Source organism: Colobus angolensis, unplaced genomic scaffold (assembly GCF_000951035.1).
Source record: "Colobus angolensis palliatus isolate OR3802 unplaced genomic scaffold, Cang.pa_1.0 Scaffold13, whole genome shotgun sequence".
NCBI lineage: Eukaryota > Metazoa > Chordata > Mammalia > Primates > Cercopithecidae > Colobus > Colobus angolensis.
Window position 1 is genome coordinate 19600242 of NW_012114252.1, and position 22843 is coordinate 19623084.

Below are 22843 nucleotides of genomic sequence, written 5' to 3' on the forward strand. Positions count from 1 at the left end.
CCCGCCCGGGCCGCCCCCCGCGACCTTCAGACCCTGCGCGCACTTGGCCTTCCCTCCGGAGCCCGCCCCGGTGAGCTTGGGGAAAGCGGGGCCGAGCGCAGAGGCACCCAAGGTCCACCCAAAGCCAAACTCTGCCCCTGGGGCCGGGCCCTGCAGCTCCTTCCCCAAGATCCCGTATTCCCCGGTGAAGGCAGCCAGGGTCGACGCCAGGAAGGCCGGCTCCAGTGCCTCTCCCCCCGCGCCCTACAGCCCTCCCAGCTCCAGGCCTCTCAGCAGCCCCCTGGACGAGCTCGCCAGCCTCTTCAACTCCGGGAGGAGTGTGCTTCGAAAATCCGCGGCGGGAAGAAAAATCAGGGAAGCCGAAGGTAAGCGGAGTAGACATCCCCCTACCCCTTTTGCATGGACGCTGTGCTTGCGTGCACCTGTGTACATCCGTGTCTGCACAGACGTGAAAGAGTAAAGTTTCAGGTGATGGCCGTGGTCGTTCAGAGCAGGTATCAGCTTGAAAAAAAAAAAAAAATCGTATACACCCACTGTGACCAAATAAGTAGGAATTAATATTTCCGTGTTGCAGAATATGACAGAAAAGGCTCGTGATACAGAAAGACACAGACCGCAACTGGATTTAATAAATTATAACTTGATAAATGTTCGACAGAGAAAGTTAAATGTTAGCTACTGATTTCTTTTCTTTTTTTTTAATTCTTCCTTATAACATGAAAGTGGTATTCTGTGTAAGTTTCTATTGCCGATTTCCGTTTGATGTGCAGTTCACGGCTAACCCCCCATTGTGCGGTTTGCCATCCATCTAGCTTTGCCTGGCGGTATCTGGGATGATGCCCTATCCAGTTACTACCCTGCGCTTAATGCCACTCGGCTGTGGGCTGTTTGGGATGAACCGCTTTCCTTCTGGTCGTGTGCTATCCAAGGAACACGCTAACGCAGCCCCCTTCTCTGTGTTTTCTCATCCAGTGACTCAGCCCACAGTGGGGTTTGCAGGTGGGAATCAGTCCACTCAAGTGAGCTCCATGACAGGCTGTTGCCTGCCTTAGAAAACATTTATTTTGTGTCCCTGTAAAAGAAGAATGTAGCTGGCAAAGTAAGATTTTCATGATGACTTTTTTTGCCAATCTTTTGTAACTGGCTAACCACATGGCTCTTCCTTCAAATGACAGGGCCTCGGTGCCAAAGGTACTGTTTTTGCACAGATGCCTTTAATAATCACAAAGAATGCCTTCATCTTCCAAAAGACATGTTAAGGTTTGTATACAAAGTCAAAATGTTTTCCCAATGGTGTGTATTTTGGGGAAGAAGTTCATTAATGAAAAGGATCTTCTCTTTAAGAAAAATTATAACCAGTCTCTTCCATCATGATGGCATTCGATCCCCCACTCCTCTCCAGGTGAGGCAGGAGGATAGGGTCTGGAGGCAGGGAACCTAAGGCGCTTTCATGTCGACTCCCTAGAACTCAATTGAAAGGAAAACCGTAACTTTCCACGCCTAAGTAAAAAAAGGACACTAGGCTACTCCCTCTGCAAACCCCCACCTTTTCTGCACCACGGATGGGAAATTGGCTGTCCGCAACCAGTCAGTCTTCCTTTGTGTAGAAATGCAACTCTATAACTTCACCTTAGTTTCTGTTCCATTGCTTTTTGCAACCAATCAGATGTTTGCAGAGGAGTGTGATCTTTTAACTTCACTTCAGCCTCTGATTGGAGGCCACCACTTTATTTACATGAGGTGAGAATGAAGTGGCCAATGGGAAACCTCTAGGGGGTATTTGGAGCTGAGAAGATTCTGTGTCTGGGCCCTTGAGCTGCTGCCCAGCCCAATCCCACACTGTGGAGTGCACTTTTGTTTTGGGTAAATCCCTGCTTTCAGTTTTTCGTTGCTTCGTTCTTTCTTTGCTTTGCTGGGTGTTTTTCCAATTCTTTGTTAAAAACGCCAAGAACCTGGACAACTTGCAGTCAAGACCCTCTACTGGTAACACAGGGTGGATGGCAAGTGTGGACAGTCTTGTTTTATACATGGAAAACTTCACGGTGGAGAGGTTAAATATCTTCCTTAGGGTTAAGTGGTAGGATTGGAAGTAGACTTTGATCTACAGTGTAGTAACATTTTATGCATGCATTAATCTGCTCCTTCACCAAAAGAAAATACATAAATATGTAAGCATTCATCATTTGATTAGCAATATTACTTTAGGTACAAAAACTAGAACATCTAGAAAGCAATCTGAACAAGTGAAAAGTAGGTCAAGGCTAAGAACCTTTAACGATGAACCTTCTCCCTATTTATTCTTCAGACAAAGAAGCTAATTGTTTGTTTAGCTAACAAATTCTTCTTAATTGTAGGCCATTAATAAATGAAATTGTATTTGTAAATAGCAGAACGTTTGAATTTCACAAATCGTGTTTCATTCCAAGGAACAAAATGGATAAGAGAAAATCGTTAAATGAACAAATTAATATTTGCTTTTAGAACTAAAAGTTTATTAAAACCTCATGAACCTCATTTTACTAGAGAATGGAACAGGGTGAATTCTTCTTGACTCTGTTCAAGGAAGTGAAGTTAATGAATTTCTAGACAGACCTCATCATTTGGAAATCCCAAAGTCTACCCCTCAGAGGGTAGCGAGAATTATAGTGAGCCCTCCAGGCATAGTGTGTACATTTGCTAATTATATTTCCCTGTGGTGGTATTAACCAGTATTTGGGAACACACATCAAAATCTCAAGTACAACATAGTTCAGCTATAATTATGAGACATCTATTTTCTTATTGTAGGCTTTTCTGCAATACTTTTTCATGTGAAAAGATTGGATTGAGCCACTTACGACTTTCTCAAAAATATATGAATTGGCAACTTTGGCCACTTGCACAGTTGCTGTAATAATAGAAAACTTAGCAATACCAGACCAGGTCATCCCCACACACCAGATTATGGGAGTCTTAACTACACAGTGGAGAAGTGTATAATAATTTTTTTTTTTTTTTTGAGACTGAGTTTTGCTCTTGTTGGAGGGCAGTGGCACAATCTTGGCTCACTGCAACCTCCACCTCCCAAGTTCAAGCAATTGTTCTGCCTCAGCCTCCCGAGTAGCTGGAATTACAAGCGGCCGCCACCACACCTGGCTAATTTTTGTATTTTTAGTAGGGACGGGGTTTCGCCATGTTAGCCAGGATGGTCTCAAACTCCTGACCTCAGGTGATCTGCCCGCCTCAGCCTCCCAAAGTGCTGGGATTACAGGCGTGAACCACCATGCCCGGCCTAGTGTCTAATTCTTTATGGGCTGTGATGAGGGAAATAAGTTTACAAGTTCGGATGTCATGTTCTCATGGGATAGTTAGGTCATTCTTTTAGAAGGTAGGAGAGGTTAAACATAAGCTGTGGAAGGAAGAGCGTTCGGTGCTGGTGCTCAGCACTGGTGCTGGTTATATGACTCTTAAAGTTTACACAGTTTGATCCTGAGGTCAGTAATCCATTTTCTTCTGAATGAATTCAATGACCTTTTTGGAATTTCTTTCAAGTTTTAAATCTTTTACTGTACCTTCTTTATGCTTAAAGGCATTTTTATTTTCACCGTGAAATAGCTTTTTTTTAACCAAATAATGCAGTGTGTGGCTAATTTACCCTTCAGGCTTCTTAAATTAACTAAAGTTCATTTTTTTGTTCAGTTTTCATAGGGGAAAATTATTGCACAAACTTTGCAGAAGGGTTCAAAATGTTCTCCTTGTTTGGAACAGTGACCGCGACAAGATTAAACCGCTCAGTAATTCACTACTTTAGTTATTTCTGGTTAAAATGTAATGGGCGATAATGTTCGGTGAGTTGTGTACGGGAAGCAAGGGTGCTTCTCGTGTGATTCTACTCCATCACTATTCCGTGGCCTTCTATGTAGGATTTCACAAATTCTCTGTTGCCCAAACTGGTTCATTTTCTGTAGATTCTTGGATATGCAATTGGAAGTGTAGAAAACCATGCAGATTCTAAGAGTGGTGGATACACATAGAGGAAAGATATAATTGTGCAGATGATGGACCTGACTGCAGTCTGAGAAGAAATGTTTGCAGCAAGGAATTGTAGTGTTTACTGTGTGCCAGGCACTGTCTGAATAATCTAATTCTCACGACACTATAAGGCATCTGCTCCACTTATCTCCATTTTACAGGTGGAAAAATAGGGGCACAGGGAGATTAATCTACTCACCCAAAGTTTCTGTGCTCATGGGGGACAGAGAATGACTGGAGTGCAGTCAATCTGCCTCTAGACTCTCTTCCCCTAGCCACCTATGCAGTGCTGCTCAGACCGCAGGAGAAAAGAGACAGAAAAAAAAGTTTTAAAATTAATATTTGTTCACTGAGGAGCAACGAGTCGTAGTCATGAGGCTTCAGTTGAAGAGAACTGTCCCATAAACTCAAGAATGCCAAGCGCACTTTATACTGATTATGGGGATGCATAACTCTGGGATACAGTCTCTAGGCTACTTGGCCCTTAAAATTAATATTGACTAAATGTTTAATTGTCTGTGCCATTTTGGATATAAAGATCCCATTAATTCACAACACTTTTTTCATCTCATGTGATGATGTGGCTAATATTATTATGCTAATTATTTCTAGTCGCTTGGTTTCAAAAACTATGAGACCCGATTCAAATGGTGAATGAGAGTCCTTGGCTCCTTCAGGCCACTAGGGTGCTCCATTGCTCTGAATGGCATTTCTGCGTCTGGTTGAGTTTATCCAGAATAAAGTGAAATCACATGAGCATGTTATTCTCTACTCAGTGAAAAAGATCAGGAAGACTGGGTCTCGACAAAAACGCAGTACATCTCAGAAATCTGGAGAAGAAAGTTGAAGACAGCCTGGCCAAATTAATGAAAATCAGACTCAAAATATTTTTTTTTTAATTCAGTTGTATTACTTTCTGATACAGTGTATCCTTAGCTTATAAGTTATAAACAGGTACTTAAAAATGATGTCAACAAAAAAAACTGTAATGTACAGTATTTCTTTGCATATAGTAAGTGACTATTAAATAGTTGTTTGAGTTAAAATTTACTATAAAAGAGCAGTCTGCCATATAAATCTATTTGATAGAACTAACTCTTGTGGCATTTTTACTTAATAAGGATCACATAAGCTAAATGGAAGTCCCTATTAATTTCAAATATTTTATTTGATTACATAAATATTCTGAATAAGAACATTTTGAGTTTGGAGTCAGAGTATTTTATAAACAATTTTTTACAATATATTTTTATTCCATAGGGCCATTTGTTTACACAATAATTGTTTTTCAAGTTTTCCTTGTGGAAAATTTCAAACATAGACCAAAGTATAAAGAATAGATTAGACGGGCGGATCACGAGGTCAGGAGATCAAGACCATCCTGGCTAACACGGTGAAACCCCGTCTCTACTAAAAAGTACAAAAAACTAGCCAGGCGAGGTGGCGGGCACCTGTAGTCCCAGCTACTCGGGAGGCTGAGGCAGGAGAATGGCATAAACCCGGGAGGCGGAGCTTGCCATGAGCTGAGATCTGGCCACTGCACTCCAGCCTGGGCGACAGAGCGAGACTCCGTCTCAAAAAAAAAAAAAAGAATAGATTAATGAACTTTCTCTGTGGCCCATCCTATTTCATCTCTACTCCTGCCCATTTCCCTCCTCTGGCAGTGGATCATTTTGAAGTGCATACCAATGTCAAATCAGCTGGGCATGGTGGTTCATGCCTATAATCCAAGCCCTTTGGGAGGCTGAGGTGGGAGGATCACTTGAGCCCAGGTGTTCAAGACTAGCCCTGGCAAAGTAGCCAACCAGGCCTTGTCTCTACAAAAAAAAAAATAATAATAATGAAAATAAAATAGCCAGGCATGGTGGCATGCGCCTATAGTCCTAGCTACTTGAGAGGCTGAGGTGGGCAGATCGCTTGAGCCTAGGAAGTTGAGGCTGGGCAGATGGCTTGAGCCTGGGAGGTTGAGGCTACAGTGGCTGTGGTTGCTACACTATACTCCAGGTTAGACCACAGAGTAATACTGGCCAGAAAGAAAGATAGATAGAAAAAGAGAAAGAGAAAGAGAGAGGAAAAAAGGAAGGAAGAGAAAAAAAGAAAACCAATGTGAACCATTTAAATAATATATATTTAAACATTTATAAATATTTTATCATAGATGTTCTTTAGGGGAAAAAAAGCATTTATTCTTAAGGCACTTTAATAAGTGCTCAGACCAATCAATCCACTTCAGTCTTCACGAGCATGAAACTGCTATTCATGACAAAAGCCTGATTCTTGAAGCCAGGGCATCATTTTTCACGATATAAACAAAATAATTCTTGGGCTAGCATTCCAGCAAGCAATGCAACTCTGCAAATTTCTCTAAGGGAACACTTGCAGACATCCCCTTCCACAAAAAAAAAAAAAAAAAAAAAAAGGCAGAGCTTGCAGTGAGCTGAGATCCGGCCACTGCACTCCAGCCTGGGCGACAGAGCAAGACTCCATCACAAAAAAAAAAAAAAAAGATTCTAAATATTATATCAGGTAGAACTAACTGTGAAAGATCAAAATTCAAAGACGCACAATTACATCCTAAGTCAAGATCGTATGGGTTTCAGATGCTTCTATGCCAAATCAAGTACAGTTACCCATTCATTGTTTAGCGACAAGACGCAGGATGCTTTAGAATGACTCAAATGCCCCTGAATTACTCACGGAAACCTGGGATGTGCTCCAGGACGGTGTTTGCAAATTGCTATTCTCTGCTCCTGATGTCTGAAACAGAAGTTGCAACATTATCATCATTTAATCTCTGACACATTGAAACGAGACTGAAGTATGAGGCATTAGTCTGCCTTATGCAAATCTTGACATCCCATAATGGGATGCAGAGCTTAGCATCCCCTAGGCTTCTTGCCTATGTGCAGGTCTTGTAGTGTTTTCTCCTGTCTGAAGCAGTTAAATCTTTTTCACTCCCCTTGATGATTTCTCCCCATGGTGATTTATTTGAGTGTGGGGAGTTGGGGGCGGGAGTGCTCATGAAATTAGAAAAAGTGTGGAAGATGGTTTACTGATATGCTCTTCTGCTGATGATCTGTGACTGTCTGAATTCTTGTCTCATACAAAGTGAGCCGCTCCTCTGCATTCCAGAACCATTTTAAATCAATGTAAAATTTTCCTCATTTTCCAAATGAGTAAGTCCTTTGGGGAAACCAGATTAACATCCCCAGAGAAGGGGGGTCTCCATTTATCACTAAGTGGACATTAAGCAAGGAGGGGCTGTGTGAAGTTTCTTCCCTTGCCATGTTAATAAACCTGGGCTTGACAAGAAGGGAATAGGTCTCTTTGGAAGAAAAGGATTTTTTTTTCTAATTTCTTTGCCTCTCTGCAGTAGCCAAGAGTGCCTGTGCCTGACACTTGCAGGTATATATTTCATTGTTTTTGATTCCCTAAATGTCTAATAGAAATAATACTGTGTTCATCTACACTTTGAAATTAACTTTCAATGTTAATATATGTATCAGTAACCCAATTTATCTATGTTGAGAGCACAAAGCCCTTTCTTCCCTATATTAATTAGAAATACATATATTTTTAATGTCTAACGATTTGTTGTGAATGTTTGTGACATTTTTCTCCTAACTTATAACACTTTCTCTGTATAAATGCCCAATAATTCATACAGGGAAATTGTGCAAGCAGGAGGCCTATAAACCAGACTTGCATTAACTTGTGGAGTTAATTCCCTTACTGTCATCCAATAAGCTTAATGTAAGCACAGGGATTGCCACTGGAAATCCAAAACACTGATAAACAAATCTGGCATTGCCTCTGCCCTCTCACAGACCACATCAGAGACAGAAGGTGCATCCACTTTCAGTGAAAGAAATTCCAAAGAGGAGAGAATTTCTAACCTGAGGGCCACAAAGCACTCGTGGATTCATAGTTGAGCTCCAAGCGGCCCATGAGCCCCCGTGGTATACGTGCCACTTGTTTGGGCAGAGGTTTCATAAGCTTCATCGGATCCTCCCAAAATGTCAGTGATGTGGGAAAAGTGAGGAGCCACTCGCTTTTTTTTTGAGATGTGCACTCACAGCATTTTCTGCAGCCAGAAGGAGGAGGAGGTAAATGCCTGGTAGAATCTGAGGGCCTTGCAACCAGAGCTGGCAGAAGGGCAGGAGGAATGCTAGAAGTGGATGACAGGTGGATGGAGCTCTCTAGGTGCAGAAGTCAGGGTAACAGACACTGCAGGCTGATGGATGAATATAGGGTGAGACATGAAACTTCAGGGTGTGTCGTTCCTTTAGAATCTAACCATGAATTTTGAGGAAGAAGGAAGAGAAAATGACTGCCCTTGCATGGGATCAGAGCAGGATAAGCTTTGTACTTGGAAGCTCCTTGTTAGCTTGATGACAAGGCTCTGAATTATCTCCATTGTTTCTCTTCCGTCACACAGGAATTCAGCATTAACTCTTAGCATCTTTCCTACAAAGTGCAAAGAACCAGAGGAAGAAAATGAACAAAAACAGTGCTTCTAGGTACATATGTATAATGAGAAATACTCAGATATACACTGTGACGTGTTAATGGCATTCTGGTCATAATATAAACAGCTTTTTGTAAGTGGTTATCTCCTGTTGACCAAGCATATTGACATCTCCTTTCTCCCCCGGACCCTTGCATCTCGGTGAGGTGGGTGAAGCAGGTGTTACCATCCCTATTTATTAAGGAGCAATCTGAGACTTTGAGGGATTAAGTGATTGTCTCATAATCACAATAACTAATCAGTCTCAAAGTCAGGAATCAAACACCTCTCCTTTCTCCAAACCCTGGATTCTTTCTATTATGTCCTTCATAGTCTCTGAAAACAATAAAATTAAAATAATGATACAGAGTCTCTGTTTGAGAAAGGAATTCCCCTCTGAAGTTAAACACAAACTCATTGCCAGGAAAACATGTGGGAGGTGGACAGATAAAACTGTTTTGCCCATTGTCAATGTCCCGCCAGATGCCACTTTTGAAACAGAGCATGTTCTTCCTGAGCCCCCTGCCTCCTCCTCTTTTTCTCCCCTTTCCTGGAAAATCCTTTCTACCCACCTGCCATAAAGTGTCTTCCGTAGTACCGGGGATCCACAGTACACGTGATAGACCAGGATTGTTCCTCACATCCAGAACTCAAGTCTTCTCACTTTCCATTTCCCTTTTTCTTGGCCTCTTTAAAGTTTTGCTTGGGGCTGAGTTCCTGATTACTGAAAAGAAATCCACCCTCACTTGCAGAGTGGCCGAGCATATTTTTTTGTAGGATACATATGACTTGCTGGGGATGTGGACTTCAACTTCATAAGTGGGGTGTCAGATGCCTGCCCCAGACCCGCCAGGAATTAAATAGGTGGTGGGCCCTCACTTAGCACCAGGAACCCCGCTAAGAACTGTACAGACAGATGATCAGCAGTGATTCTCAATAGCCATCACGACCGGAACAGGGGAAAGACAGACAATCAAAAAGCCCTCATCGTCTGTCTCTACAGCAACTTTCTTTAAAAAGGCAAAAATCCACTCCTTTCTCAATTATGTGAATGCAGAAACCGACATCAATAACGGCAAAGTGAGAAACATGACTGAATAATGCCAGGGCTATATTCACAGCCCGTCGATAAATATTTGTTGGGAGAATATAAAGCGGACTGCTCTCGTGACTGTGCTGTCCCCGCTAGGTCATGCCACTTCATTATTCTTTGAAACCGAGGAGCAAAACCAAGCAGAAGGTTATGACTATTAAATATTTAGATCAATCTGATCAAAAAGGTACCCTTTGAATTGCATGAACTATCCTGAGAAATTACCTTAACATATTAGCTGTAAGTCTGCAGCAGCTAGCGTGTCAGTCAGACTAGAGATACGTATCTAGCATAAAGAGTTTATCATTTTTTAGATGAGCCATATGCAGCAAAGAAGTCTTTGCAACCGGGATGCTCTATAATGCACCATCAGTGGGGAAAGGATCTATTGTACCTGAAATTCTGAAAATAAGGCAGTCTTCTCAGAAGTGGATTATCTTTCATAACCAGTAAATATTTTTCATACTATCAACCCGTTAAAGCAAGCAGCTATTGTGTATTGTGTCTCTACACTGGATTGCAAATTAAACTCCCACTGGGGGCTCTACAGAGAAATCCAGCCCTTTATCCTCTAAGCCACTCAGCAGCTCTCCTTAAGCAAGTTAATAAAGACCTTCCTGACTATCTGCATCTCATTATTGCCACATAATACAATATCCTGGGGTTTTCTTCCTTTTGTGAAGAAATGCTTAGAAACAACATGGTGCATGGAATATTGTCCTAAAGAGAGACTGGGCAGGTGCCCTGCTCTGTCTCTCCTGAAGAGTATTGGAAGAGAAAAACCTATTTCCTAATTACCTACCGGTGTTTAGGCTCTTTATGCCTGACTTGAGTCATTTTTATGATTAATCCCCAGATTAGCCTAGAAAATTTCACGCCATCGTGAGTGAGCTATATTCAATATCATTTCACCCAGTCCTTTATTCAATGAGTCAACACAGTCGTCCACCATGTACTCTGTGCAGAGCTTCTCGGGCCGTTACCGACTCCACCCTGGTTTCTCCTTGAAATCTTCAGTTTTCATACTTAGACCCTGTACATGGGCAATTAGTGGCCATTTGCAAATTTAATAACACATGTTAATTATAATAAGACAGTAAACAATATAATTCATTTCTCTCCTCCATGCAAATGACTAAGTTCTAAACTATGCAGAGCCCAAACAAGGTCAGACATGAACTAGATCCGAGACTTACACTGATTTACAGAACACTGACTGCATGAGACACCTGAGAATTTGTGCATTACCCAAAGTCCTAAAAGCCCACAAAAGAGCTTCCTCATACTGAAAACTCGGACTCATAGTCAAACATAACCCTTTGAAAGAAATCTCCATTTTAAAGCAAGGAAGAACTGATATATACACAATTGGTACATCACTGTGTCCCTGAAAAATATGTACATTTTGGATTTTGGCTTTATTATTTGCTTTTTATGTGAAAAGCTGGATAAACTGAGAAGAAGTACGTGAAATGAGAAGACTTAGGCAAAGCAATGAGTGAAAACTTTGGCCATACAGGCTTTTCCATGTCACTCAAAAGCAAACAAAAGCTCGCAGCTGTGAAGTTACTTGCTGAGGTCACATCCATTTGGTGACGTTGCATTCCTTTAACTTCAGCTCTCAGGTGAGATGACCGGCTGGAGGGGGTCCAACTGGTTTTAACAGCAGGATGGAGGGGGCATACAGGAGTGCAAACAACCAACTTAAAGTAGGTGACCTTCATCGTACTTCTGCCAGTTCACAGATCCTTTCTTAGGTAAATAACCAGTGCCCAGCAGCGGATCCTATAGGGCAAAATAGTATATCTTTTTAAAATTTTTTATGAGAATTTTATTGACTCTGTCTCTTGGTAGTTAACTACCTTTGTATATATTACTAGTATTAAAGTCCCCTTTGTAACAAAGTCCCCTTAGATTTTTAATCACTAAATTGCCTTCCGAGTGACTATTTCAGTCCTTAAGAGAAGCTATAGGACCTTGATTTCAGAGACAGGAGCACACTCTTGGTGGTGGTCTAGTTCCTTCTAATCATACCCTATTTGCACCACATAAACATTAGCACAACTAGAGATTTGTCTGAATCACTTACATGTCATACCAGACAGTAAAACTCTCATTGTGAACATTAATTTCACTGATGTAGTTGCAGCTTGGTGGGGGGTCGCCACCATTCACTTACCCAGGCTTGAAATTATCTCTAATTTAGAGGCTGGGGACAGTGACACAGGAAGGAGGCTCTGTGCTTTCTATCTGGAGATGTGGGATCATAAAAATGTCTTTTTAATCTGATGATCATTAAAACACCCAGTGATGTGGCGCCGCGGCTAATCGGAATGCATTTCCATTTCTGTGGGGACTTAGCATGTCTTCGGAACCCTCTGCAATGGCTTTAGAAACCAATGTTCCTTTTATCAGGTGAGAAAATTACCCTATGGCATACCTCAAGATATGTAGTTCTTTTTAGGCTACAAAATATCAGAGGTTAACTTCAGGCAAAATGGTAAAACTAGCAGTAGTATTTCCTATTACTATTTGCAATTTGCTTCAAAATTTCAAAAAGGTTTGGGAAAATCATGAAATACGAAGGGCACACTTCATTCATGTATTCCAAGGAATCTATTTGGTGCCAGACATTGCATGGAATTGTATGGATTTTTAAAATGAAATGTGGGCTCTCTCTTAAGCAGACCATGGCAGGGAAACTTGAAAACTCCAACGCATCCAAGGAACTAAAAGCACGTTTTACATAGAGACGCTACTCGGGGTTCACAAAATACTACTTAGCCATGATGCTTGTTAAACACTGCATTTTTACTCGTAGTATTCTATTCTCTTTCATTTTAAAATGTGTGTCGTGACCCACTAAATTGATTTCTCAGCCCACAAATATGTCCTCTGAAACACTGGTCTGGAGGGGAGGATTTATACGGACAAACAGGAAACAAAATCTGCAAAGAGAAAATATCAGAACAAGAGCAGGATGTCCATTCGCCTGCTGGAAGCCACTGTGTGCCTTATCCTGCACATTAAAAGGATTTTTAAAAGGGCGTGATCAAATTATGTTTTGGAGTAACTGTATCAGAATAGCTATAGAGGTATAGATACAGATAAAGGATAGATTTTTTTCTTGCTATTTCTATGTTCATTTGCATGTGAACCTGTATACTTTAGAAATGATTAACCTGGCTGGGCGAGGTGTCTCACGCCTATAATCTCAGCACTTTGGGAGGCTGAAATAGGCAGACCACCTGAGGTCAGGTGATCAGCCTGGCCAACAGGGTGAAACCCCATCTCTGCTAAAAATACAAAAATTAGCCAGGCGTGGTGGCGGGCACCTGTAGTCCCAGCTACTTGGGAGGCTAAGGCAGGAGAATCGCTTCAACCCAGGAGGCAGAGGTTGCAGTGAGCCGAGATCACGCCACTGCACTCCAACCTGGGCGACAGAGCGAGACTCCATCTCAAAAAAACTAAAAATAATAATAAAAAAAGAGTGATCAATCTGGGTTGATTAATTACTTAAGAAATGAAGAGCTAGGAGAAGGGAAAGCCCACCACCGACCTGCCTGGCCACCTCATGGTGTCTTCCTGTGGTCCCCAGTGAAGAGTGAGTCCACTGGAAGCTTAGGCTCAGCCTTTCTCTACTGCGTCCCAGGCATTTGTCCTTCCTGAGTGTCCTGAGTGACTGGCACTTGCCCTGTGGCCCATCAAGGGAAACTGGGTCACGTGAGCACATAAAGAGTTAGTCACTCCAGCCAATCTACCACCAGGAAGAGATATAACCATTAACGGCTATCAAAGACGCAGTCCATGTGGCTCTTCCAGAATTTCAAGAATAATTTGACTCTCCATAGATATTTTAAATTTATTTTTCAAGGCCTCAGAGCTCCTGGCTGGGAGCCAGCAAGTGTGGGCAGGTGGGCTGTGCTTCAGCTGGTGTCCACAGGCGCTGCCACACTCTTAATAAAATGTGGAAATGTCTTGATGCCAGCTGGTGCAGGGCTGCTGCCCTGAGCTCTCAAGGTCCCCACGTCCATCCCACCCCCTTGGGTGGCCTGGCCCAGGCCTGCCACGTTTCTCCTTGGTGAAGTGTTGACACAGCAAAATGCTCAAGGTCGACAGCGGAAGCTTGTTCCAGTTGGTCCTGGTGTGTGTCTTTTTTGTTATTAAGTGCTTTAGATGGGTAAATTTGTAACGAGTTCTGAGCAAGGGATTTGAAAAGACCTCACATCCACCACTGCTACAATTTTTCTTTTTCTTTCTTTCTGTTTTCTTTAATTTTTGCTGTTTCTTTTTTAGCGGATGACAGGCACCACTAGTTTACCATCCAGGCTGTAGGTGTCACCGACACGAAACACTCCCAACAGAAGAGCAGGGACGTTATCTTCTCACCTTTGCCTTCTGGGGAAAGTGAGGCGGAACCATTTCCCTCCAGGAAAGCATATGTTGCTGACACCGACTGCGTACTTGGCCACACATCGTGGCTCAGGACTCCTGGATTTACATTACCACCTGGCATTGAGGAAATGTAAAAATAACAGCAATATAAATAACCTCATGACCTATAAAAGTAAGCGTGAGGAATGGGGCTCTGGGCCAGGCAGGCTTGTTGTTTAGATGTTGCATACTCGGCTAATTATGTATTAAAAAAAAAAAAAAAAAAAAGCTACCCCAGTACAAGAAAAGGAAAAGGATTGAAGTGATTTTTTCCCCTTTATGGCAGGGACAGAATAAATGGGCAAAAAAGGATTCAGTTAGTTAAATTTAAAAGGAAATTGGCACAACTTAATTTTCTGTGCATTTTTGGGTACTGAAAACCTTATTTATACTGACAGTCATTTTTTAGCTTTACTATCAATGCATTCTTCCCTTGCTCAGCACATATGTTGTTGAAGACATCGCTCTGTTTCCTACTTCAGTTGGTGTTTTCTAGCACAAACCATCTCCTTCGACTTGGCAGGGGGGTGGGTGACAAGAGTTAGGAGTGAAGGAAGAGCAGACATTTCCTTTCCTCTCTGCTTAACCTGGAGGATAAGTATTTGCGCCACTCGCTGCCACAGAAGAATGCTTAAAACATAAGTTCCAGAGGAATTTCGATCTACCCCAGGGTGGTGATTTCATAAGGGGTTATTAACAAGCAGGAAGGAATGCCGGGAGCCCAGCCTGAGACATTTAAGGTCAGTAGAGGGCCAGGCAAATCCAGTTTCTCAGCCCACGCGTCCCTTCCAAGGTCTGCAGTGATATATTTTTCTGTTTCTTGAGTAATCAATGTTTATAGAAATATAACCTGTCCACATAGCGTGGGTAACAGCTGTGTCACAAGAGTAACTGCCTGGGAACCCACTTCTCTTCCCAGATCTCCATCACCACTAGACTCAGACGCCCTCTCTTGATATATTTCTGCAAGCATTTGCAAAGGGACGATAAAATCTGGACCACGTTTTCAAAAGGCAATTTGAATTGTGCTGTTCAAAACATACATAATTGCGGCGTGTCACCTCCATGAATTTAACACATTTCCCCTTTAACAGTCTCCACTCTCCTCACATCCACCCATCTCCACATGAACCCTCTCTTCTTGAGTTTCAGATTAGCTTCTGTGGTTCTTTACATCTGAAATTCGTCTTTCTGAAAGGCAATAACACAAATGTTTGGATTATGCTATCATGGAAAGGAAAGAAAATTCTATCGTGTAAAAGAAAAAATACATTATGTAGAAGAAAACAAATCCCTTCCTAGAAGCTTATAAAGCAGAATGCAGGTCTATCTGAGAGGGGTGTTGAAGCCCTGTTTGCATTTCTTCCTCATGTGCAGTAATACAGGATTTCAGAGAAATCTGTATTTTAGAGATTTAAAAGGAGTTGCCCTGTGTAACACAAACTAGATTTGGTTTAACACAAGCTAGACGCCAATTTCAGGTCGAAGTGCTTGTATCCAAATTTAATTACGCACCATCTATGTGTATCTGCGAGTGCTGTCGAGCTGCGACTTCTAAATTTTACAAACGAGAACTTGAGAAGTGGTGGGAGCCTGCCAGGCACCTCTCTGCATTTGTACTTTTCCTTAATGCCAAGTAGGAAAAAACAAGCACATTCCCTTCATGCAATAGCCTTTCTGAAGAGGAATTTTCCTATAGAGTTTCAGAATGAGTTATAGCCAGTATGAGTAATGAGTTTAAAATGTATTTTCACATTTTTTATGCCTTACATAGCACTCTCAGTATTAAGTCAGCCAAACAGCTATAGTTTGTTTTTCTCCTGCATTACTGAAACCCGGATCCCATCTCACAGGATTCCAAAATACACTCTAATTTGATCTCTAGCACAGGTACCTAAGAGAAAAACGGTGTTTTCAGCATCTTGTTGGGGAAACATTCCATGGCTCCCTTCTCTCCCCTGCTTCATGGCCTTTACCCTGCGCTGATGCTGTCAGTGGCCCTCCGCTCCACACAGTCCTGACCTCTGCCAAGGCTCCCGGCCTGCAGCCCCGCCTGCAAGCCCACATCTGCACTCCTGCACAGCAGTCACCTGGGCATCCCCTTCTGCTGCCTCCTCGCACTCAAGAGTATCTCTTCCTAGAAAATTTCTCCTTCCTGAAAGATTTTTAAGTCTCTCCTAGCTGTTTCCTTATTCAGTCCTAATAAATGCTCTTCTTCAAAAAATTGCCACTCAGTTTAATCCTCAGGCCTGTGGCTGTCACTTCAAAGTCAACAAGTACAACCCCGGATGCACCCTGCTCTTCAGGTGGGAGCTGCTGCTCTGAACCACACCCCAGCTGCGGTCCCCATCGGGTCCCAGTTCTCCCTCTCAGAGGGATTGAACTCAGCTTCCTCCTGACTCCCCACTCCTTCCTCTGCTTCCCCAGCCTCTCCCCTGACTCTCTTTCTATTTCTAATCTCTCCTCAAGGCCCATTCAGCTGTATACTTTCTTTGCTAGATTAGTATTTACAAAAAAACAAAAAACAAACCAAAAAAAACAAACAAAAACAACACCTTCTTGTTCACAGCCTGCCCTTGCTCAAAATACTTGCTGGAACCCACTCCTGTGAGGCTCATAGACTCCAAAGCTCTCTGCTCCCGCTTCCCGGTGCGGAGGTGTGGGCAGAGCCAGCCTCCTCTCCCTCAGGAGTGCAGTCAGCTCTGCCTCTGCCTCTGCAGCTTTCCCTTCTTTTTCCCTCCCCCTCTCTACATTCCGTCCGCAACCCAAAATCCACTGCTTCTTCCTCCTGCCTACACAACAAAGGCTCACCTGGCTGCTCCAGCCCACTCTGACCTCTCCTAAGAATTCCTAGAGCATTTTGCCGAGCTCCCATCCCAGCCCCTGGCCCTTTGCAACCTTAACACATGCCAAAGCACCTTGAAGGCAGTCCCCTTAGAGCTGAGTCACTACGGAGAAGCCCCGGGGAAAAGCACCCCTTGGAATGCACCCTGGATGTCCCTGTCACATGGGTTGGCATTGTAAGTGTCAAAGGCTTTAACAAATGAATACAACCATCAAAATTAGCTCAGCCGAGCAGGATGCAAGTCCCACAGTGATGCTTCCAGATTATTCCATCTTCTATACCCCTCAGGCAGTGCCTTTTCTTCTTGCACTCAGCCAGTTGTCATAAATTCTTGTCATCTGTTGTGCCCCATAGCCCTTCTAAAATGTAAGCACTCAATGGATTGTTTCTTTCAGGTGAATATTTCTTTAAGTTCTAAAGTAAATCTTAGCACCAGGTTTGGACCTTGTAGGACATGAATACCTGTTGAATCTATGGAGAACTCCCTAGCTTGGGGGAGGGATATAGTTTGCTCGTGGCCCACCCCTCTTCCTTTCTTCTTCGTTCAGTTCTCATGTTCCCCAGAGTGGCCACTGCACTCAGGAGCATCTGTTGGCCTTCCCAGGGGTGAGCCACACACTGTCCGTTCTGCCAGGTTTCTTGTCACTCTTGGTTTGGAGCAAGGACTCATCTCAACCCCCATTATGCTCCCTGTCTCTCCAGCTCTCCCGGAATTATTCAAGGACATTTCTCTCTCCCCAGTAAGAAATCTCTCTCCACTCCTGCAGAATTTTTGCATTCTTCCTTAAGAGAAGTACCTCTTCTCACCCTCCATCCTACCTCCCCCTCCCTCCACAAAATCCTTCCTGTGTCTCCTCTCCCAGACACATCCCTGATGTTAACTTATTCATGCCTCTTCTATCAGGGCAAACTTATAAAACAGTCTTGTTACTGTATGAGGAGTTATGCTTTTCCCATAAAACATTTCCAAGGTGAGCCAGAGGTGACATTGTCTTTGTAGTCTCATCCAGTGACCTTACATGTATTTCTCCTGCCAGCCTGTGAATTACTCAAGGGTAAAGATTTCATCATGTGGATTATGGCTAGAGGCTCTATGCCTGAGACCCATTTTGGTTTTTGTCCAGAGATTGAAGCATATACAATTGGGGAGACATGAGCTTCTTTAAAAAATAATAATAAAGATGAAAAATGAACACGTAGAGAGTTAAGTGGACATTTATTCAAAATGAGAAAATAAATCAAAGTATGCATTTACAAAGTATTACAAATGTTAACTTTTGCTTGAGTCCTTCCCTGGGCCTTGGAAGGGGCCTGGGGAAGAGAGGGGTGCATGGAAGCCCCCCCACTTAACTACGGGTCAACCCACTGTGCCCACTCCAGTCACCAGGATTCCAGAGTCACACTGAGCACAGTCAAAGCATGCCAACATTGATCAAATTGATTTTTATCTCCTGATATTACAGATTGTAAAGCAATGTAAAGTACGATTTTACAAAACTATGTATGGACCTTGTGTCTTTGAATTCTCAAACCGTGGGTCAGGAATCAACTTTAAACAACCATAGGTCTTTTCTCTCATAAGTTAACAAGCTTAGGTAGAAAACAAACAGCTCCACGCCACTGCATAAAAGAAAATATTCACCTCATGCAATGAGATATTTTCCTTATCTTACAATTTTAAATAAGTAAAGATCAGCACTCAAAGGTAGATTAACACTGAAAGTGCTTCCATAAACTGTCAATCTTGTATGAATGGGGAGGAATGATCATTGTGGTGCATGGCTTTACTGTACTGATTTGCATAAAATTTTCCTTTAGTAAATATGCAAGCTATTTTACAGGTACAGAAAGTGTAGCTCCTTTCAGAAAGAAAATTGCTATAGCAACATTGTTAAAACTAATTTATTGTTCATTCACCTTTTTTCTTTTTCAACAAATATTAATTGAGCACCATCTGTGTGCCATGCTGTATTCTAGGCGCTGAAAATACAACGCACATTGTATTTGCCCACATTCCAGAGGAAGGAGACAGAAAACAAACAATTGGGCTGTTCTGTGCCATGCAGGGAGAAGGACTGTGTAGGAAACTAAAGCAAGGAGTGGGGACAGGAACTGACCTGGCGAGGGAGACAGGTGCTGTTTTTCAGAAGGTCATCCAGAAGGCCTGAACACAGTGCAGCTGCCATGCCCTGCTGGATGCTGGAGAAGGAGAGAGAGACCGGGAGGCTGACAGGGCTGGGAAGGCAAGACTGAGGCCAAGGCCTAAGGCGTGTAAGAGGGGCGGGGGCCCAAGGCCAACAGGAGCCAGGGCATGCAAGGTCCTCTCAGCCTCAGGAAGCCTTTGGATCTCAATGTGAATCAACTCAGAAACCAGCAGAGAGGCTGCAGTTGGAAATGACATGATCCGACTTATGTTTAAAGCAAGGTTTCTCGGCCTTAGCACAGTTGACATTCTGAGCTGGATACTATAATTCTAGGCTGGGGGACTATCCTGTGCACGACAGGATGGTTTGCAGCATTTCTGGCCTCTGCTCACCAGACGCCAGGAGCACAGCCCCTGCCCAGTTGTGACAACTAAAAATGTCTCCAGACATTGCTGAATGTCCCCTGGGGGTCAGAAAGCCCCTCCTATCAAGAGCCACAGTTTAAAACAGAATCACATTGACTGGGAGTGATATTTCAGTTATATAAAAACGAGCAAAAGACAACCAAATTTTTTGTATTAACATTTAGAGATTTGCTCTCACTAGATTAAAATTCAACATAAATGTACCTACACTGCATACTTGTAGTTAATAGTCATATCCTAATGCGAAGGCCAAGACTTTATTTTTGAGTCAGATCCTGATGTGATTCAATTCTCTTGTACCTGTAAAAACAGCACCAAGCCTGAGATCACAGAGAAATCTTGTTAATAGGCTAAAAGAAAACGCTACAGGTATCCAAACCAACCCGTGTTACCATGGACCCAGCCACAGGATGCCACTGAACTACACAACCCCTTACTTCACCAGATGCAGAGGCACAAAAATGTCTCAGACACACCTTTAAATATTATACAGGATTTACAGTATTCACTTCCCTATTGTTTCCCTAAATTCACTGAGAGTTTCAAATATTTTCTTTTGATGTGACTTTTCTTCATTCTCAGAACTCTGCTAGCCACTGCTTGAAGGCATGAAAAGGTTTGATGACTTTGTTTGCACCGTATTATTTCTAAAATTCCCCTGAAAGCATGCATCATGTATATGCACTTTTAACAAAGACCTCTTCAGACTTAATGCCATTGTCCTCTTGATTTCTGATTGTTGTAATTCCCTCAATGCTGAAGTGCTGGGTAATGGGAGTGCTTTTGACAGGGAATTCTGTGTGCTAAGCTACCACTTTACAGGAGAACCCAACCATCCGGAGTTTCTGCATTCGATCCTCAATGTGTTGAATCTAGAAATTAACAAGTCAGGGCACGGCTGCTTTCACGTGTTTGGATCTGACTGGGAGAAGGGTGTTTATGAGCGGAGGCTGATGCATAATTCGGTAGAATGCCCTGGCTACTACAAGCAGGGGAGAACCCCAAAGTGGGGATGTCATACTGAAGTTGCAGCACTACTGCAGCTGCCAGAGTGCAGCTTTGCAGCCTACAGTTTTCAGTTCATTACCACTGAGGCCTGGGTGGTTAACTCGTCACAGGAAAGAAGCTGTCATATCCTGTCCTTTATATCAGCAAATGAAACAGTGAAGGGAAAACTTTACATAGAGGAACGAAGAGTAAAAGAATGAGTGTGGGGGGGGACTGCTGAGCCCTCTGGGCCTCAGTCTGAATCCGGCTGCCGTGCCGTGAGTTGTGAAATGTTTACACAGAGATTAACCTCCCCAAGCCTCAATGACCTTATCTCAAAAATAGGCATAATAGTGACAACTCTTCAGAATTGTCATGAGAACAGAGCTAAACCAAGCACCACATCTAGCACGGAATTGGCACCTAATATGCACCCGGGTGAAGGTAACTATTGTAAGAGCAATGTGAGGAAGTGTCATGCTGACCATTAATTCTTACACCTTACGTTAAGAAGGGCCTCTTCCTTTATTCCCATCCAGAGCCAGCCTTAAGTAGATAAATGTTTTTAAGATTTAAACAATTAAAATTTAATTATAAATTAAGATTTAAAAAATTATAATTTAGCAGATCATTCAAGGATTTAAGCCTAACCTATATGACCATTTAAAAGAATATCATGGTGGCTGAGCACAGTGGCTCATATCTGAAATCCCAGCACTATGGGAGGCCAAGGAAGGCAGATCACTTGAAGTTCGAGACCAACCTGACCAACATGGTGAAACCTGCTCTCTTCTAAAAAATAAACAAATGAGCCAGGCATAGTGGCATGCACCTGTAATCACAGCTACTCTGGAGACTGAGGCAGGAGAATATCCCAGGACGCAGAGGTTGCAGTGAGTCGTGATCATGCCACTGCACTCCAGCCTGGGCGGCAGAGTGAGAGACACTGTCTCAAGAAACGAAATAAAAAACCCAAAAAACATATCTTGGCTACAGTTTAACCTGCCAATTGAAAAACAGAAATACTTTTAAACTTTAATCACAAAAATGAGAATTTTGGCTATAATTTAAATACATCAGTTGATGAGATAGAAATCAGTTGTGAGGGAGGCCAGCCTGAAGTATTCAAACCGAGAGTCAGCAAGCGTCTCAGAGGATTCGCTTATTGCCACTAGGTGTAAGAGGACTGTCCTCATTCAAAGCCTTGGGGGAAGCCCTCACCGCGCTGAGAATAAAACCTCTCAGTTCCTCTCTGGTGGTTCCCCAGGCCCTGACTCAGTAGTACCGGATTCCTTGAAAATGGTGAGCTCTTTCCTGCCTTGGGGTATTTACGCATGGTATGGAGGTTGCCTTTCTAAAACCATGCGCTGAAATGCGACCTCATGGACCTCACCCACCTTGCCTGGCTGCCCACCAGTGTTTTCCACTTACTAGGTTTTCCACGCAGCTCTAAGTCCACCATGTTTAATTATCTGCTTGTGCCTCTGCTTGTTTATTGCCAATCATCACCTTTTTGGGAGAGAAGCTCCCAGGTACCAGGCAGTGGTATTCATTTTGTATCTCCCACGCTCAGTGAGTATCTTGCACATAGTAGGCACCCAATAAATAATTGAATTAAAGAATGCAAAAATAAAATAGGTGAAAGAAACATAAAAGCAGGTGAGTACATCTCGAGCCAGTTTTAAAACAGAACCTGTTTTCCTGGCATTCAGAAACTTAAGAAAAAAAAAAAAAAAGCCAAACTAGAGTTGACCACATTGAATAAGTATTCTTTCAGTTTCAGCCCATTCAATAATTGCTCATCGTCACGAGCTAAAACAGTTAAGATCACCTGACTTTCACTTTTGTTGCCATTCTTGTACATGCTAACTTGACCGAAGGTCTTTGTTTTTTATGTATAATGGAGTCAGAAGGCACAGTGGCTCACTGGATCATTTAAATATAAACTCTTCTGCCTAGTTTTCAAAGTGCCGATAGTTTTGCCTTTATTCCATCTATCCAGCATTTCCTGCTTATGAATCTTGACCTGCTTTCCTTTCTGGGCAGAGCAGGCTGTGTTCTGTGCTTGTAAAGGAGAGGTCCCTGCGGGTGATCTGACCAAGGTCCTGACTGGTGGGTAGGAAGACTCTGGGTTGATGCAGGAGAGGGCATGAGCGCACCAAAGCAAGAAAACAGGAGCCAATATGGAGAATTTGGATAAACATGCATTGCTTGTAGTGCTATTTGAGGTTATGTCTTGGGAGGCAAGAGGGGATAATGTCAAGGAAGGAGTTAGGAGGGACCAAGTCAAGACCAGCCTTGAGAGATGAGCTCTGGGGAGCTGGAGCAAGCCTGCCTGCCTGCCTGCCTTCCCTCCTTCCTTCCTTCCTTCCTTCCCTCCTTCCCTCCTTCCCTCCC

At 42.9% G+C, this 22843-nt stretch overlaps 1 protein-coding gene across 1 annotated transcript in view; it reads left to right on the forward strand.

Moving 5' to 3' along the window:
• MYO16 (myosin XVI) overlaps positions 1-22843 on the forward strand; it is a 653675-nt gene that overhangs the window by 557989 nt on the left and 72843 nt on the right. Inside the window, exon 33 of the mRNA XM_011933947.1 lies at positions 6-365. Within this exon, the coding sequence (XP_011789337.1) occupies positions 6-365 (360 nt within the window). The remainder of the gene's footprint in view (positions 1-5; positions 366-22843) is intronic.